The sequence below is a fragment of the Etheostoma spectabile genome, chromosome 15 (genome assembly GCF_008692095.1).
Source record: "Etheostoma spectabile isolate EspeVRDwgs_2016 chromosome 15, UIUC_Espe_1.0, whole genome shotgun sequence".
In the NCBI taxonomy this organism is placed as follows: domain Eukaryota; kingdom Metazoa; phylum Chordata; class Actinopteri; order Perciformes; family Percidae; genus Etheostoma; species Etheostoma spectabile.
The window spans coordinates 33,851,507-33,870,477 of NC_045747.1; the positions used below are offsets into that span (position 1 = coordinate 33,851,507).

The 18,971-nt window shown below is 41.8% G+C and overlaps 1 protein-coding gene and 1 long non-coding RNA gene across 3 annotated transcripts in view; one reads left to right on the top strand and one right to left on the bottom strand.

Annotated features, from left to right (window-relative positions):
• Positions 1-13,481, top strand: part of LOC116702601 (transmembrane protein 106A) — a 17,985-nt gene extending 4,504 nt beyond the window's left edge. Inside the window, exons 3-11 of the mRNA XM_032536917.1 lie at positions 3,166-3,271; positions 5,035-5,187; positions 6,250-6,313; positions 6,770-6,923; positions 8,402-8,542; positions 9,723-9,766; positions 11,179-11,232; positions 12,598-12,750; positions 12,879-13,481. Coding sequence (XP_032392808.1) covers positions 5,037-5,187; positions 6,250-6,313; positions 6,770-6,923; positions 8,402-8,542; positions 9,723-9,766; positions 11,179-11,232; positions 12,598-12,718 — 729 coding nt within the window. The 5' untranslated portion in view covers positions 3,166-3,271; positions 5,035-5,036 and the 3' untranslated portion in view covers positions 12,719-12,750; positions 12,879-13,481. The remainder of the gene's footprint in view (positions 1-3,165; positions 3,272-5,034; positions 5,188-6,249; positions 6,314-6,769; positions 6,924-8,401; positions 8,543-9,722; positions 9,767-11,178; positions 11,233-12,597; positions 12,751-12,878) is intronic.
• On the bottom strand, positions 6,867-17,927 carry LOC116702621 (uncharacterized). Of its 2 annotated transcripts, none has more exons than XR_004335217.1 (4): positions 17,835-17,927; positions 15,522-15,588; positions 14,635-14,714; positions 6,867-6,967 (listed from the first exon to the last, which is right to left on the bottom strand). It is a non-coding gene; the product is annotated as an uncharacterized LOC116702621 (long non-coding RNA). The 2 variants fall into 2 exon arrangements; XR_004335216.1 differs by lacking the exon at positions 6,867-6,967 and adding an exon at positions 13,624-13,913.
• Between the last annotated feature and the right edge of the window lie 1,044 nt (positions 17,928-18,971).

Genomic DNA, 18,971 nt, shown 5'->3' on the forward strand with positions numbered 1-18,971 from the left:
AATCTGAGTCTGTCAGTGGCAAAACGAGCACTTTTATTGGACCAAATTGACGATGTACATTTGCCCCATAGGGTTGCATTGCAGCCCGGTCTGTGGCTGCTGGTTATTTTGGACCAGTTTCAAAGATTGTTGTTCCTATCAGTCACTTAGACACAAAAACATAGGAAAATAGGGTCCAGGTTTGAATAACGGTAGTTAGCCTTGAAGAACCCTATTTCTACTGATAAATACACGTGTCAACGCCAACACGAGCACACTGCGCACTACTGCAGTGTTTAGGTTTCACATGTGCTCTCGGCTGCCGATGTTGATAATTTCTCCTCAATTTCAGATCACATTGCTTCTGGAACACGTCCAGTTGTGTAGTTTGTGTTTTAGAGTCATTTATTGGTGATTGATCATGGTATAAAGTGCAGCAATGCTTCGTTATGGTCAGTCTTCGGCTGCAATGAGGGACGGGAAGCCCAAGTGTCGACGCCTGCGCTCGTGTACCGCGTGGTATCTACTGTAGCGTCTACCATTTCTACCGCATCTCATCATTTAAATGTGTCCAGTGCTGGGGGTGCAGGATGACATCACGAGAACTGGCCAATGAATGGGTTGCGTGTCAGTACAAATGACTCCATGTTTATATCGCTTGGTTAATTTGGAACACGCGGACCAGAAATGAAATGCAACTAAATATACCAAATTACAGGTATGAAAGAAGCCTTAGATGATCCACTTAACTCTTTATTTGAAGTGTACTGAGGTTAAAATAGGATTCAGCTCGAGTTCAGCTGAATCCCCTCAGCAAAGATTATGTGTTCATATCATATTGCGTCATCTGTGCTTCTTCAAGGTGGTCAGGTGTGAGGGCTGATACTCCTCAAGGATTCATTCAGAGTGCATAAAGAGTATGTACAGTAACAGTAAGGTCATTCCAAACTTAAACTGGAATCAAAAAAGTGTGCGACAGTGTGAAAATGTGGTTGTTTTTTTTCCCTTCACAAATGTATGAATATATAGGGAAGCTCCCTGTTGGAGGCAGTGACTATCAGTTGACTTCATTCGTTTAAGTTGGAAAGTCGAAGGTGCTTTTGCTTCGAATGCTTGGAGACTGTTTGGTGGTGGTGTTGTATTTTGAGGCTTTTTGTGTGGTGGTTGAATTTGCTCTGCTGTATGTATGTGTGTGTGTGTGTGTTAGTGTTTCCTTTTGTAAAAAAACACACAAAAACAAATGTTACCAGGTTTATCGGTTTTACTGTCTTTTATTTCATTGTATTTTTTACCAATGAGTGGACTTGAAGGATTTGGGGTTGGAGTTGAAAATTTAATGAAACAGCACTTCTTGTAGGATTATGATTAGCTTCGTGTATATTATACATACAGTAAATCAGTAGTCCAACAAAACCTTCAGTACAGATTTTTCTTTATTTTTGGCAAAATAAGTCAACTAAAAATCCCAGTCCTTAGTAATCCATAGAAACCAACTGTAAAATGAAGTTAAAGGGGATAGTTGGACAATGATTTGCCCCCAAAATGGTGATAAATAGTATATAAAAAAAGACCACCTATTTAAAAAAAATAAAAAATGTCTTTGTGACACAATGGAAATGTGACAAACATATTATGGGCTGGGTTTTTTAGTCCCTATGAGACATCTCCTGCTACCTATACACAGTCCCTACCTGCCAGGGTTTACCTAAACTCCACATCCCAGAGGTCCTTGTGCTTTTTGCATCATATTCACTCACCTAAATTACACCACAGTCCCTTTAAAAGACATCAAGTGTCCTCCCATAGGTAGGTGAACCGATCACATACTCTACTGTATGTCCTTTGGCTTTGTATCAACGTCAATGTGTTCCACGAGGGACGGTCAGGTGTAATATTTTCATATCGGGGTTATGAATACAAGTGAAGTATTTATGGAGGAAAAGAAAAGCTGGATAGTTTGAGTTTTTTTTCTGTGTTGCACTTTATGAACATGGTTATGATGTACAAATGTGTCTCCAATTAAAGTCATCACACTAATGAGGGATTTCTGGTTCGTCATTTACCAGCCGTGTGTGTGTGCGTGTGTGCGTGTGCGCGTGTGTGTGTGTGCGCGTGTGTGTGTGTGCGCGTGCACGGTCACAAACCTTTACAGGTGTGTTGTACGGATTTATAATCAGAATAAAAATGGAAGGACATGTTACCACAGACTTAAACATGACCTCAAAGATTTTTATTCTGATCTATCAAAGAAAAGACCCGTCACTGAGCCAAAACAGACATAAGTGCTAATATGTTTTAATAGAAATCCTGCGATGATAATGGATCGTATAATATGTATTTTAAGTATAAAAAGCAGTCCTCGATGGAGAAAAATATCTATAGTCCATATTCTGACATGTCTTCTCAGACATTTTGTGGCCCTACTCCACGGCGCTGTGGAAGGAACATAGACTGTATATTAGTAAATAATAAATATATTGCAATATTATGAAATAAGTAAATACATTAATAATATACAGTCTATGGGAAGGAACAAGGAAACGTTTTTGCATGAATAATTTTCAAAAGAGTGGCCAATTAATGTTTTTTGTCAATCGAAAATGATTAATTCATTAATCATTTTAGCTGTACTTGTACATCCCATGTGTACTTTTAACTAGTGAGTAAAGCGGTCAAATGAATGCCGTAAAGTAAAAAGGCTGGTATTCCCATTTTAAATGTAGACTAAAAGTAGAAAGTGGCATGAAGTACAAGTACAAGTACCTGGAAATTTGTATGATGGGATTTAATACGGAACTTTAGCCTACATAAGTAAATGAGACCATATCAAAACACACGTATAAGCTCGTATAAAGTATGGCATAATAGTCTAATGCAGCTAGTGAAAAGTGATAGCAAAGACATTTACTTTGAAAGTTTTGACAGGAAGTGTTTGTTGTCCGTGTGGAGAGACGGAGGACGAGTCTGAGTTGGGTGATAAATGTCTGTGTCACTCCTTAACCAACTTCGTTAACCAACTTGGCTAACTAGGTCCATTTTTACTGTATTGACATTACAGAAGTCTCTCGTTAGCATCTTGTATGCTACTTTCGCCAAGTGACGCATGCGCAACTCACAGCTTCACGCCTTGTAAAGTGACGCATGCGCGCCTCAAAGCTGCACTCGCCTTACATCGGGCAGTGACAGCCTGCACCGCCAAATACTAGCAAACAAGAAGACGTCGTTGATTCCCAGCAGGCACGACTGGAGCTAAGGACGCGGTGGACATATTGAACCGGAGCTCAGCGGCTAGGTAAGCTCTCAGCACACAGTGGCACGAGCCTCCTCCTGAGAAATATCTGGAGAGAGGCGGAAGTGAAAGTACGACATTAGCGCTTGTTGCGACTGTACACTAACGTTAACAAGAACCGGTCCAAAGCCCTGTAACGTTACAGTAAGGGCTACATGACATGACGTCTGAAAGGGGGGGGCGTTATTTTTTCTGTTGACAACAAATACACAACCATGTTTCTCCTATAACTCGTTAAATGGGACTTTAAGAACGCCACAGGAACTCCTTTTCTTATTGTGGCTTATCGGACTTTACGACATGTTTTAGCATTAGCTCTTTAGCATTAGGCCTGTTTTAAAGTGGAACGCTCCACCTTAAACAGACCTTAAACGACGTTACATGTAGCTAAACACACGGAAAGCTAGCTTGTTCAAGTACACGTGATTTCTCACACGTAAACAAGACATTGGGCTGACGTGATGCCACTCTTTTCACTTAGCCCCGCCCACAGCCAGTACTTTACCTTGGAAACGTAAAGAGGGTCATCTGGCAACTTCTATGAGATCTGGCAACCTTTTTTGAGATATGTGAAAGGGAAATCCCTGGCTTCAATTTATTTAGGTGACAACCAGTTTGAATTTTACTCTGTGTGTACTGTACTTTTCTAATATTTTAGACTTACTCATAATGTATTTTTTTTTTAATTATTATTTTTCTTTAATTTAGTTATGTACTTCTTGGGGTGGGAACTCTGTTCTGAGTGTTTCTGTATGTCTTTAATCTGTTGCTGAATAAGCTGAATAAACAAAAAAAAGAAAAAGCAATTTAATTACTTACACAGATTACTTGATTTTAAAAATAATGAAGTTAGATTTCTTCAAATTTGACGTAGTGTTTTTGTAGCTAGTCAGCACTTTGCCAAATATCAAATATACATGCCGATGCACATAGTTCAACCTTTTGATAATATCACTTGTAGACCTTTTACACACCACATTGGCAAAAGTTTATGGACGCCGGAACATTCTACCCATACTGTATGTAATTGCTAAACGTGTCAATTCAAAGGACAGGTTACATTGTTCCAGTCTGTCTTAAAACTATAGTCATGTGATCATATAAAGGTTTTTCCTCCTGTCCATACTGGAAAATACGAGACCCCTTCTCAAAGTGACTTCAGTGGAAGTGATGGGGGACAAATCCACAGTCCTCATTCCAAAGCTCAGAGGAAGTCAATGTCTGTCCCACACTTTTTTAAGTCTCCTATAGTGTGTGGAGAGGGACCACTCGGCCAGAACAGCACACTGCAAAAAGAACAAACGTTTTCAACATAATACGCCAAAGTATTTTTACCTTCTGGCCGTTCGTTCACATGACAACAGCATTTTGCTGCGGATGGAAACCGGGTCCCAGAGATTAATCGTTTGGACCCGGTGGAGTGGTGAAGTTCCTGTTGTCCTTGGGTCAAATTTGACCCCTTTAGAAAATGTCCATATCTGAAATATGAGTTTCTTTTTAACCAAATTACCACAAAAATGGATTGGATTCCTTCCAACGCTCTTTGCAAATACAATTGATCACTTTCATTCCTCTGATTAGTCAAAGTAACTCTCAGCTATGAGCTGAGATAATAACTTGAGGTAATCTTGTTAAAATGACAGTCTTTCTTCATATTCCCGTATATACATTGCTGAATAAAAAATATCACAATGTCAGTTTTTTTACGATATCGTGCAGGCCTAACGTACGTACTGTAACTGAAATGATTTTTTGTGTCTCTTCAGCTATGGGGGGGGCCAGCAAGTGGGATGATGGCAGTGGGCGTGGCCAGGACGATGACAGGCAGCCTATAATTGAGAAGGATGACAGCAGAAGACAGAGCTCTGGAGAGACATCGCACTGTCCCACCTGCCAGGGTACTGGACGTATACCCAGAGGTAACACACACACACACACACACACACACACACACACAAAACACTAAACACACACCACACCACACACACACACACCACACACACACAACACAACACAACACACACACACACCACACAACACACACGGACACAGGAAAAAGGACCAGGGGCGTCAGGTGTTGAGTCTCAGGTAAGGAACAAGGAGACCAGGGAAAGTCAGGTTTAGAGTCCCAGGTAAGGAACAAGGAGACCAGGGACAGTCAGGTGAGTCTCAGGTAAGGAACAGGGAGAGCAGGGACAGTCAGGTGAGTCTCAGGTAAGGAACAGGGAGACCAGGGACAGTCAGGTGTAGAGTCTCAGGTAAGGAACAGGGAGACCAGGGACAGTCAGGTGTAGAGTCTCAGGTAAGGAACAGGGAGACCAGGGACAGTCAGGTGAGTCTCAGGTAAGGAAAAAGGAGAACAGGGACAGTCAGAGGTAGAGTCTCCAGGTAAGGAACAGGGAGACCAGGACAGTCAGGTGAGTCTCAGGTAAGGAACAGGGAGACCAGGAACAGTCAGGTGAGTCTCAGGTAAGGAACAGGGAGACCAGGGACAGTCAGGTGAGTCTCAGGTAAGGAACAGGGAGACCAGGAACAGTCAGGTGAGTCTCAGGTAAGGAACAGGAAGACCAGGGACAGTCAGGTGAGTCTCAAGTAAGGAACAGGGAGACCAGGAACAGTCAGGTGAGTCTCAGTTAAAGACCAGGAACAGTCAGGTGAGTCTTAGGGACACAAGGGACACAATCCCCGGTCTCCGGGGTGAAAGTCTTGTGTTGTTTGACCCATCCACCCCCTCAACCAGCCTTGACTTTCGGCTTTTCAACACTGCTCGCTACCGCAATCGTTCTGTGATCACAAAACAGGCTTCCCCTTGAAATACATTTCTTCAAAATTCGTAATCGGCACGTGAAAATAACGCCATTAATATGACATGTATACGAATCAATAGATAAAATAACGTGACCTTTCCATGAACTGCTAACTGTCATTGTCGGGGTTTGGCATTGAGACTAGCGTGAAACCATGTTCCATGTGTGTTCCAGGTCAGGAGTGCAAGCTGGTGGCTGTCATCTCCTGTAATGACCAGAGGCTGAGACCCAGACACACGTAAGGACTAAACCCTCGACACCTTAATCCCACTGTCCATCTATGGACAGACTCGGACAGCAGACATGCTTTTAAACCACGTTGGACCCATTCGTATCAGTCTAGTGGACACTGGTCTTACCCAGGACGTGGCCTTAGCAGAGAGGACAATATGGTTTTGATGGGATTTTTGGTCCCGCATGCAGACACTTGTCTGTTTCCGTCTCCCCTGTATCTCCGAGTGGGCGTCCTCAGAGGGGACAATGACATCTGGTGAAGTGATATTATTCGAGTTAATGTCATCATCACTGTGCGTGCAATAAAACCATTGTGGGTAAAAAGCCAATAAGAGTAACACCAGAGCGCTCAACAAGCATAAACATGCAGGAAATAATATTTTCAACCGTCATGTCTGAATGGATTCCCCCCCCACCCCCCACCCCTAATGTTTTGCTGATCTGTGTCCTCCTCTCTCAGGAAGCTCTACGTAGCTGTGTCTGTTGGTGTGTGCCTCCTGGTCAGCTCCTTGGTGTTGTTCTTCCTGTTTCCTCGCTCTGTCCTCCTGTCTCCAGTAGCCGTCCAGTCATCCTTCGTTTACTTCACGGACGACTACGTCCAGATTAACATCACGGTGGGTAGAGAGAGAGAGAGAGAGAGAGAGAGAGAGAGAGAAAGCTGGGATGGATGAGGAAAGAGAAGTGAGGTGTGAACGGACCCAATGGGGATTTGTATGAACTGTAAAAGGGAAGCCAAAACATCCGCCCCATCCCTAAAAACTGGGTGAAACGTCATAATTGACAGCTGGGATTGACTGCTGATTGGTCAGGCGGGTGTGTGGCGGGACTTTGATACCGCGGCTCCACCGCCCAATCATTAGGCTCGTTCCAGATGATCTGCGCCTCGCCTGTAAAGAGGACGAGAGCAGGCGGCAGCAGCGGCGGGGGGGGTGGGGGACAGTTTCCAGCCGATTCCAGCCGCCTTCAGGCTGGACAGGAAGTGACAAAAAACACTGTGGTGCGATTCCGATTTAAGAAAATATAATCAGACCCACATATCAGCTTGTACACAGTCTCTAGTTGTTTTAATGATGACAGAGTAGCTGTTAAAGTGCTCTACATGCCATCTGTTGCTGATTTTAATAAACAACACACTAGAGATGATCCGTGATCTGATCAGATTTAGTCTCTCGGACTTCTAAACGTCTCTATCAGCCTCACAACATGTGTTCTGTACAGAATAAGTCTTTAAATCAGACAAATAGCAGTTAAAATCCCTCCCATTCAAAAACAATAAAAAGTTTATATAAAACGTCATCATGTTGTAAACCAATCGGGTGTTAAATCAGCTGAGAAGCCGGCGTTTCCCAGCATGCTCTGGGTCCGCCTGGCTCTTGCAGTCGGTGAAAAGCAACTGCGCCGCCTGTGTCTCAGACCTGCGTCCGCCTTGCTCTCGTGAGATTTCCGTTGCCCCCGTGTGCATGACGTCAGAGCAAGTCTATTGCTGCGTAGATTCTGACTGCAAAATTACAAAATGGCAGCTCCCGTATCCGGGATAATTTGGCTTCACTTTTGCTCAATGGAGGACGTGTCTCCCCGTCCTCCATCTTGTCTACGGGATGGAAGGATTGAGCCAATGAGTCGTCATTTCTTTAGCCCTCCTGTTGTCCTCGGGTCAAATCTGACCCCTTTAAAAAAAAACGTCTATATCTGAAATATGAGTTTCTTTTTAACCAAATTACCACAAAAATGGATTGGATTCCTTCCAACGCTCTCTGCAAATACAACTTATCACTTTCATTCCTCTGATCTTAACTATTAGTCAAAATAATTCATAATTTCTGCTTTTTTTAACTCAAATATTAGGTATATTTCTACATAAATGAGGGTTATTGACCATGAATTCCAAAAAGTAGTAAAACTAGTAAGGTGGTGGTGGTGGAAACGAAAAACAAGTCTGAAAAACTGACAAAAATGTCTCATTTTTGTCAGTTTTTGACCCGGGAGGACAACACAAGGATTAACTGTTATTTTTTGAAGTATCAATGTAACGTTTCCTCATCTAAGGACGATGAATTGTGCGTTATAAACTCCCGACTGTGTTTCCTCGCAGAATGTCCTGAACGTCACCAACCACAACTTTGCCACGGTGCACGCCTACAACCTGACGGTGCAGGCCCTGAACTTCGACACGGTGGTGGGAACGGTTTCCATCAAGAACGTCACGTCTGTCAAACCTCTGTCCGTCATAATGGTGAGCCGTCCTCCCGTCCTCACAGGGACACACAGGCTCATGTAGGGATGGACCACTACACAGTGTACTGCAAGGCACTAAACCCCCAACTGGTCCAGCAGAGCTGCATCCATGAGTGGGTGTGGAACTATGTTTTTTATTTTTTTTTTAATTCAACCTTTATTTAACCAGGTATGCCGATTGACAACAACCTGGCCAAGACAAAGCATAAACATGTGAAGCAACATAAACTTACACATAAAATACGCAAAATATAAACATACAAAATACAGTGAAGAATCTACCAAAAATACAGGTCTGATATAAAGTAGAGCTGGGCAATATATCGATATCATGATATGAGACTAGATATCGTCTTAGAATTTGGATATAGTAATATAATGATATGACATAAGTGATGTCTTTTCCTGGTTTTAAAGGCTGCGTTACAGTAAAGTGATGGCATTCTCTGATCTTACCAGACTCCTTCTAGCTGTTCTATTTTTTTTGCCTTTACTTATTTATCAAAAAACTCATTGTGTCAAAGCACCAACAGTCAACACTACAGTATCGTTGTGGTATCGGCATCGAGGTATTTGGTCAAGAATGTCATGATATTATCTCCATATCGCTCAGCCCTAATAAAAAGTCAATAAAACAACAGTTAGCACAATGTAATGTATAAGTAGTGTGGCGGCAACGCAATACATTACAATGGTCCAAGTCATGTAGTAGTAGTAGTAGTAGTAGTAGTAGTAGTAGTAGTAGTAGTAGTACAACAGAGTCCATACACAGTTTGTGCAAATGGAAAAGAGCATTAAAGAAATATTATACAAAAATGACAAAATTGAGAATGTGCCTCTATGCAATGGAGCATAACATGAGTGTGACACCCCCCCCACCCCCGCCCATGAGGAAATAGCATTCCCCTTGTTAACATGCCATCCCCCCTCTCCATCCCCTAGTAGGTCTTGCAAAAATCCCCCATTCCTTCATGTCTAATACATCTCTACCACACAGATGGACTAATGGATTATTGGTTTGGGTCTTGTCATAGGGTTTTGTTGTGATGTGTGTTGATGTCAGAAAAATCCTCTTATTTACATATTGTGCTATTGATGAATGTAACTTGTGGCCAGTGTAAATACTTGTTGGGTTAGGCATGGGACTGATTTGCTTTTGCCTCTTTCCTTCCTTCCAGTACTCCTTTGTGATCCCCATCAAGCTGAAAGACCCTGACCTGAGGTGAGCTGCCGTTCTAACTTACTGTGTCTTCTTCCTTCCTCTTTGAAGCAACAGCAAACTGTGTCCGCCGGGCCTGTTTGGACCTGGTATTAAGAACTCTAGAAGTGGACAGGTGTGAATGCACCCAGGACGCGTTGAGATCTGATTACTCAGACACTAAATAAATTAGTGTTTAAGGACACTAATTTTCTTTGTGTAGGAATAATGTATTGTAAATAAATAAATGTTCTTTCTTAAAATACAGGGGGCCTAAGTATACACCCCCTATGTTAAAATACAGGGGCATAAGTATACACCCCCCTATGTTAAATATAGGGGGCATAAGTAACACCCCCCTATGTAAAGTACAGGGGGCATAAGTATACACCCCCTATGTTAAAATATAGGGGCATAAGTATACACCCCCCATGTTAAACCCATAGAGGCAGACACATTTTTATTATAAAGGCCATTATTATGGATCAGGAACTATGCATCATTAAAAGTTCCCTTGGCCTTTGAATTAAATTACCCCCCCCCCCCCCCACATCATTACATACCCTTCACCATACCTAGAGATTGGCATGGCGGTTGGCCGTAAAAAGAGTCCCTGTGAGTATCTTTGGTCTGAAAAGTGAGTTTTGAAGAGTTCATGGTTTTTTGTCAACCTTTATTTCAAAGATAAAAAAACTAAAGTAAATGCTGATTTCCATTTCATAAAAGTTGAAAGGGTATTCCAGCTCTGTTTACAAGATCAGATGGAGGTGTAGGTTTTGAACTTCACATGGATGCTTCACACTGGTAGAAAACATTGTGTCCTTTTTCTTGTGATGCATAGCCTCTATTCTTCATTCCATTGTACAAAAGTGAAGCCAAATTATCCAGGATACGGGCGCTGGCATCTTATAATGTTGGAGCCAGAGTCTATGCAGTATGATCAGGGGGTGGAGCCACGATATCAAAGCCCCGCCCACACACCCGCCCGACCAATCCCAGTCAATCCCTTTTTATAGCATCAAATAACTAATAAAAACCAAAGTTATCAGAAGAATGAATACTTGAACAAACATCCTCTATACTAAAGAGAGAGCATATCAAGCAGCGCCAGTGGTACGACACACACACTTCCTGTCTCCTAAAGGGGCGTGGCCTCTATTCAAAGGGTAGTGAACGTCGTGTGGATGGATTAAAGTTAGATTTGTATCATTTATTAATATGTTCTTATGCTAACATTAGATAGGTACACAGCTAAAAGACATATTTTGCATCGTGGAAATTGGCTAAGGCGTTAATAGACGTTAGCTGACGTTAGCTGACGTTAGCTGACGTTAGCTTAGTTAGCCAACGTCATGCATGTCTATGCATGCCCTGGAATAGTGGGATTATTGTGTTGCATAAATACTGTACTATGCAATTTCTCTTGTTCTCTGCAGGAACTACTGTAGGAAAGCATCCTTGCCGGTCCACATTCTGTATCTGCACTTACAGTAAGTATTGTCATATGAATACTACATGAAAAGACAATTTCAAATATGGTTCACAGTGCTAAAATGTTTCTCATTAATACCAAAAACATTTTTAAATCTTAGAATATATCACATCTTTATTTTAAAAGCACCTCTGCAAGGATCCTAGGTTTACCACTCATAACAATGAAGAATACGTCAGAAAGAAAAATAAAAAGCGACAATAAAAGTGTTGATTTTCAGTTTTGACGGGAAAACTACACGAGGGTTAAGAACTCAAATTTGATCCCGCATAAATGCACCAGTCAGATTTTTATTGTTGCTATAGAGAAATATTAAAGATTTAAACCAGGTTTGGGGCCTTTAAAGGACCTCCTGTAAGAGCTGTCCATAAATCTAGTTTATGCAATCAAAACTCTTGAAAACAATATGAATATTCTCCATGTTTCCACTTCTGTTGATTTTGCTGCTTGAATCTTTTAAATGAGTTATTCAGTGTCATTTTAAAGGTTATACAGGGTTTGGAAGTGTCCTTAGTACACACTGTGTATACACACTAGGGCTGGAAAAAATCATGATAAATATGATTTTATTCTCACAAAGTGTATTGCACACATGAACCATGACAAAACAAAACAATTATTAGTACCGCACATCGATTTATGGGACACATACAATACAATGAGGCCAAAACGTATCTAGTCAGCCACTGATGTGCAATTTCTCCTACTTAGAAAGATGAGAGAGGTCTGTCTCTGAGGAAACTACAACTGTTGGGTCCTTGTAAATTCTGGAGTGGTGTAGACCTCCTCCTATCTGTAAAGGGTCTCGAGATAACTCTTGTTATTAATTGAGACTATAAATAAAATTGAATTGTCATTTTCATCATAGGTACACTTCAGCTATGAGAGACTAAATTCGAAAATGAATCCAAGAAGTCACATTGCAGGATTTTCAAAGACTTTATTTGTAAATTATGGTGGAAAGTAAGTATTTGGTCTATTGAAGAAGTCCCCCCTCCCTGACCCGGCCCACAACAAAGTTCCTCTCCTAACATTTGTCATAAGAGCCAAAAAGAGAAAAAGCAGAACGCAAATGACATGACGGTATCATACACTCAGAACAATGGTACCACAAGCAAACTCATGATATGCATGAAAACCAAAAGTTCCTATGACCCTCCAGGACCTGTCTCAGTCCTAGGTACCCTGTCCCACATGTTCCCCCTGTAGAAGCTCCACCCTTCACAAATTGGTCAACAAAAATACTCGTCGTCATCTTTCAGGAAAACTTTCCAACTTTAGGATTTCCAGGTTTTATCTGGATTCAGTAAATTGCTGACTTGTAATCAGGATAATTCTCTGTTTTGTCGTCCTCGTCCTGCAGGATGTCGTTGACCGTGTACTACCTGGCCCACTATGAGCAGCTCTCCCTGGAGACATACGAGTACATCGACTGTGGAGCTAACAGCACCATACCACACAGTGTGCAGCCTCCACCACCCTGAGGGAGGGATGGGTGGATGGATGGATGGATGGACACACAGTGGAACAGAGAGGAAGACAAACTGTGGACATTCTGTTTTTTGAGGTGGAATAGTTGGGCCTGCAATGAATTGCTTTTCAATGAAATGTGTACCATAGACACGATGGATGGATGATGGATGGGTGGATGGAAAGGAAATGAATCTGAGTGACTAAATGAAGAATAAACTATTTATGCCCTATTGTAAGGGAAAGATGAGTTCAAGTGCACCACTCTCCCCATCTCTACCTTCTCTACCAGAAAGAAAATCAACATTGACTGGATGTTGATAAAAGGCACACGGCACAGTTAAAGCAGTGAGGATACTGTGACTCCCCCCCCCCCCCCCCCCCCCCCCCCCCCCGAGGACCTGAAGGTATCCCGATTTCAGTCCAGAGCTTTTGTTGTTGAAAGTTGTCAGTTATGTCTGTCTGGAAAGCCATGTTTAATAACTGTTAGAGCATCTAATGCTGCTTAGTTATGTAACTGTTACATGAGCGATAAAAGTAAGGTGCTGTACAGGTCTGGACCAATTATCGGCCTGGCTGATTATCGGGGCCGATATTTGCCAATTAGCAGATTATCTGTATTAGTGTTTTATTTTGAGGTTAATTAATTCAAAAGTGAAAACTTCGGCTCCGCTACAGCAGACACCTGCAACCAAACTGACTTCAGGGAGCTTGGTTTTTTTGTGTGTATTATGTTTAAAGTTTCAGTTTTATTAAATAATTACTTCAAAATGGTCATTTTGACTACAAGATTTAAATTTGGACTGTAAATGCATATCTGTTGCAAACGCGGGTTATGGATTTCAATCACGGCTAATAAGGGGTCGAATCAGTCGAGCCCTACTCCTTCACATGTAATCCAATGAGTAAGTGGGGGAAAACGGCTCCATAGTTTTATCCGTATGGTGCAGCCGTGTTAAAAATACAAACAAATGAAGCTTTAACTGGCCAATAAAATGCTAAAAAAAATCCTTTTAAAGCTGCACTAATCAATACTTTCATATTAGCAATGGATGAAGATTTGAGACACCCACTGGACACCAAAGACCGGGAATGAGTTTGAAGAATACAGGGAAATAGTAGCTTTCAAGTCCAATGTAGGAGTCCAGGATCTGGGGGTGGGGGGGGTGTTCCTCGTCTTCTTCACCACTGCTGGCTGTACTGTAAAGACTGGAAGATGAACCGGCATTAATCCCTGGGGAAAATCCTCAAAATGGGCTCTGATTTTACAAGCGAGTAAACAAATAGGCCTACTTTAATTTATGGCATATTAAAATTGGATACTTTCCGTCATTGACCAATTGTCTTTTAACCCTCCTGGTGTCTTCTGGTCCAATTTGACCCCTTTCCAAAAAGTTTCTATATCCGAAATTTGGTTTTCTTTCAAACAAAGTTTCCAAAAAAAAGTAACGTGGATGGTTCCCAGCAACGCTCCTCACAAGATAAATTGATAATCAGTTCACTACTTTTATTGAATTTGTGTTTTTTTGTCAATTTTATAGCATTTGGAGAAAAAACAGTTGGTAAAAGAACTTTACAAAAAGTGTAAAAAAAAGAGAGAACATTTTCATCCAAGTAGCTAAAATGTGAAAAGATGTCAAATGTAAAAAAAAAAAAATTCAAAAGGTTTAGGAAACGTCGACAAATGTTGAAAAAGTGACAAAATCATAGAGGGTGGAAAGACACAAGAGGGACGGAAAGGACGATAAAACGTTGATAAAAGGTTTTTTTATTTTAAATCTTTGACTCAGAAAAAGAAAGATTTCCAGGTCGGTGGGAAGACAACACGAGGGTTAAAGGACATCGAGACACAGTCAGTCTCCCGTTGTGGGACAATCTGGACCCGGCTTCTGAATCCTCTCAGGTGTCATGGAGACGTGCAGATACTTACTGAGTATCTGTTGGACATCTTGGCGCTGTGATGGACAGGTGTCTTCAGGATGCCCTTACAGTGGGGACACTGGTCTCCAGCTGGAAAATGTCAACAAAAGGGACAAAACATTGAGATAGGGACAACAAAAGTGTTTTTTTTCTTCATGTTGAGGGGCTAAAATTAGATTAGATTAGATAATACTTTATAATGTGCAAAAAGTATGGATCTGAGGAGTTAAACTGAGTCACAAAATGAGAAGTAGATGACTCACGCTTTGCATGATGGGACGCTATCACATGTTTACAATGGACAGCAGTTATATCTGTCTAGAAGACCAAGAAGCTAGCGAAAATGAATCGGGGAGGGGGGGTGACCTGGAGCAGCGTTAAGTGAAATGCATTTGGGGTTTTTTTCTGCTGAAAAAGAGTGGGACATCACCAAAAAATGTGCCAGTTATGTCCCATTTAGCCTATCTTTTGAAATAAGAATTAGAAAATAGACATATTGGGACATAAAACCAATGATGTCTTGATCTTTACGAATCAGGACTCCTTAGTCAGTGCTGAAAAAATAGTTTAAATCAAAAGTCAATTTGAATCGTGGATGTGGAGAATTGTAAATAAACCAAATAAAAAGTCTATGTCAACTCTCATGTTGTCCTCTGGTCAAATTGGACCCATTTAAAAAAGAGAGACAATTCAATCAGAAAAAAGTGACGGGAAAAACGACAGAAACAATGATTAAAACACTGGAAGAAAATGTTGAAAGTGACAAAAAACGTCAGAAGACGTGACTATAAAAAAAAGAGACCAAAATGTAAAAAACTGAAAAAAGCAAAAAAAATACGTTGACAAGGGAACAAAAAAAAACTAACAAGTGTGTTTCACGGTCGACAGGAGTGCTACCGGTTTGTTCTCGTGTTGTGTTGGATCCGGTTGCGTTGTGGCTGCTCTCAGGACTCTTCTGCAACAGCTGGAAAAGAGAAGGTAAATAAAACACTCCAAATACAGCGAAAGCAGCGGAAAGGGCACAGTTAAAGGTCAAATATGCACTAAAAAACAACGCGTAGACTAAGAAATCTCTCTCTCTAGGAGTGTGTGGTGCGATCTGTATCTGCAGACTCTGCCTTCTGCCCGGAGTCTCTCTTTTCTTAACATTTCGCTGTGTGCGGGACGTTTCTGGGCGTCGGCAAAGACCCTTCTGGGTCCCTGGGGGGTGTGTAACCCCCCAGCCAATAACACAGATTTGACCTGTTTTATAACTTTCTTGTCATGTTGATATCACATCAGAAGCTAACCGGTCCCATCTCCACGGAACATGTTTTAAAGGGCAACTTCATCCCATTAATGCATGTTACTAACTCAACTTCTTCCCTTTTCCGGAGACTTGTGCTCTCTCGCACACAAATAAATCTAGTCTTGCACAAATCTAGGGACACAACATTCCCGGGGACTTGGTGAAGGCAAGTAGTAGGTAAGTAAGTTAAATTTATTTATTTAAATGAAAAAAGATCCCAAAGTGCTTTACGAAGCCGTGGCTGTCGGGTATGGAGCTCTCAGCCTCCTGCCCAAGATAAGTGGAGTTCTTCACAGTCTGTGGGCCAGACCCAGATCCGGCTTCGGAGCGAAGCCGGATCTGGGTCTGGCCCACAGACTGTGAAGAACTCCGCTTTCTCCCACTGTACAAAAGTGAAGCCAAAATATCTCAGATACGGGAGCCGCCATTTTGTAATTTTGGAGCCAGAGTCAATCAATGCCCAGTCGGTAGTGATCGGGAATTGGAGCCGCGTTATGAAGTCCCGCCCACACGCCCGCCGGACTAATCATCACAGCTGTCAATCATGACAGTTCCCTTCGTTTTTATATAGAATCAGATAACTAATTTAAACCAAAATGGTCAGAAAAAAACATTTGAAGATGAAAAATGTATTTAAAGTGTACTTTTCTAGTATAGTCCATGTCTCAGCCACTAATTTGGAGGGGGCGGGGCTTATGACCTCCACTGCGGCCAGCCACCAGGGGGCGATCCAGAGGTTTTTGTTTCAATTAGTTTCTTAACTCAGAAAAAGGTAACCATTAAATCCACCAGGGAAAAAAAACATAGTTTGTGTCTAAAGCATAGACATCCGATTTTATTTTTGATTGTGAACACGTCCTGGAAATCAGCAACCGGATCCAAGCTGTCCGATTCCCACAGGACACCAGCTGGACCCATGCTGGGGTGTCACATGTCCCGTCTCAGGTTCCAGTCAGCCCTGACGTTGTTCAATAATAAAGTAGACCAGACTGCTGCTGGATCACCATCAGTCTATTTGATTACCTCACGCGAGCACCCGATTGGTTCAGGTCCTATCCCCTGACCAATCGGCTATCCTGATTTAACTCCTCGAGGTCAGTGCCTAACGCCAACCAATCGGGCTGCTTCATCGGACAGGAACTGCAGTGGATTCCATAATTAAACGGGCGGGGGGGGGCGGACTGGGAGGTGTGTGTTTAATCACCGGGGGCGGGGGGGCACTGGGTGTGCGTTAGCTTCAGCTAACAGTGCTAATAGGGGTTAGCTCACACTCACCAGACTGCTTAATTTATAAAGTACTTCATGGCCACTGTTGGAGTTCATTAAATACAGGAAGCCTCGGATCACCAGAGCTGTGAGGTTCCTTTAAGAAAAACCTCCTTCAGCCATAATGCACTATTATTATTATTAAAAGTAATGCATTATGGAACATATTTCCCCCAACTTCGGCCTCCTTTAAGAGCCAGGTACAGCTTTAGCTTAGAGCTAACCAGCTAACCTCTGACTGTATGCTGTACTGACTGAGCCCAGTAGAATAAGTATGTTTCAGAGGAGCATAATAATATATAATAATAAACACACATAATAATGTGTTTCCATTTTACCTTCTACTTACTGTATAAATTGTCCTATTCTTGTTTTTTCCTTTCTTTTTGTTTCTTCTTGTTTTATATACTAAATGTTACTCTCTTTTGTCTTTTTTATTGGAACTCCAAAGAATAGAGAAGCTCGGATTACAACACACACACACACACACACACACACACACACACACACACACACACAGAGAGGGAGTGTGACTTCATTTTGTGCTTTGGATGCCGTTACTCCACTATATCTTTACATAGCACATATTCGTTAGTTTCTACATGAATGTTCTGAATGTTGAGTAATAGTTAATAGCTTGTTCCAACCCTGTTTACCTGCTGTTGGTCTCAGGCCAGCCTGCGGTCCAGAGCGCTCTGACGCCGCCTGGCCTCCCAGTGCATGGCCGACATCCTGATGCACAGCTCCAGGAGCCAATCACAGCTCAGGGATCGGACCTGGTTTGTTTAGCGAAGAACAAAAACTGGGATTAGGTCAAAATGAATCTCGCATGTCCAGACCTTCCTCCACAGCGCCGCGGAGGAAGGTCCGGCTAGTCCGCATCGCATTCCTGGATGGGGAAAAAAACCTGCTCTGGTTTAACCCCTCATGTTTTCCCTGGGTCAAATTAAAATTAAATAGGGACAAAGGGACAAAAATGTCGGAAAAACCAAAAACAAGACCAAAACAAGGTTTTTTCCACGTCCTTCAGGTCTTCTTTAGCAAGAAGAACGGCAAGACAAGTGTTCAGTGGTAATGGAATATTTAAACCGGCAATAAGAGATTGTGGGGTCATTAGGGGACAGTGGAGACCAGGTGCAAACACATCATGGACTTATTATTATCACCTTTTCAGGTGATAAGGCTAACGTGATAGCAGACTGTTGCCTAGTTACTTATCCTGCAGACACAGGGCAACATTAGCATAGCATTAGCATTAGCACATTAACTAGCTGGCTCGCTAACTGCTAAAAATGCTGCCTGGCGATAACAAGCAACACCTTTCACACAGATGTAGTCTGCATTGTTAATAGAAAATATTGACTATAGCTGCTTTATAGATGTGTTGGTCGTGGGGATGGGAAAATATGATATAATATCATACCTTCTACATGTGCATCTTAACTTGAGTATTCAAAATTATGAGAGGATTTATTTTTTATTATGTGGAGTTTGAGAAACGAGGGTGTTTCCCATACAGGTAAAATCTGGACGCAACGATTGAGTTGCATCATGGGAAATGTAGTGTTTGGTATCGGTTTTAACCAACAGTGGAAGAAGTAGTGAGATCCTTTACTTCAGGAAAAGTACTAATACCACACTGTGACAATACTCTGTTACAAGTACTGCATTGAAAATGTTACTTAAGTAAAAGAGTCTAAAAGTATCATTGGGAAAATGTAGTTAAGATATTAAAAGTAAAGTACTCTCCTCCCATTGGAAGTGTGAAGGATCCAACCAGCTGTGTGTTTAAT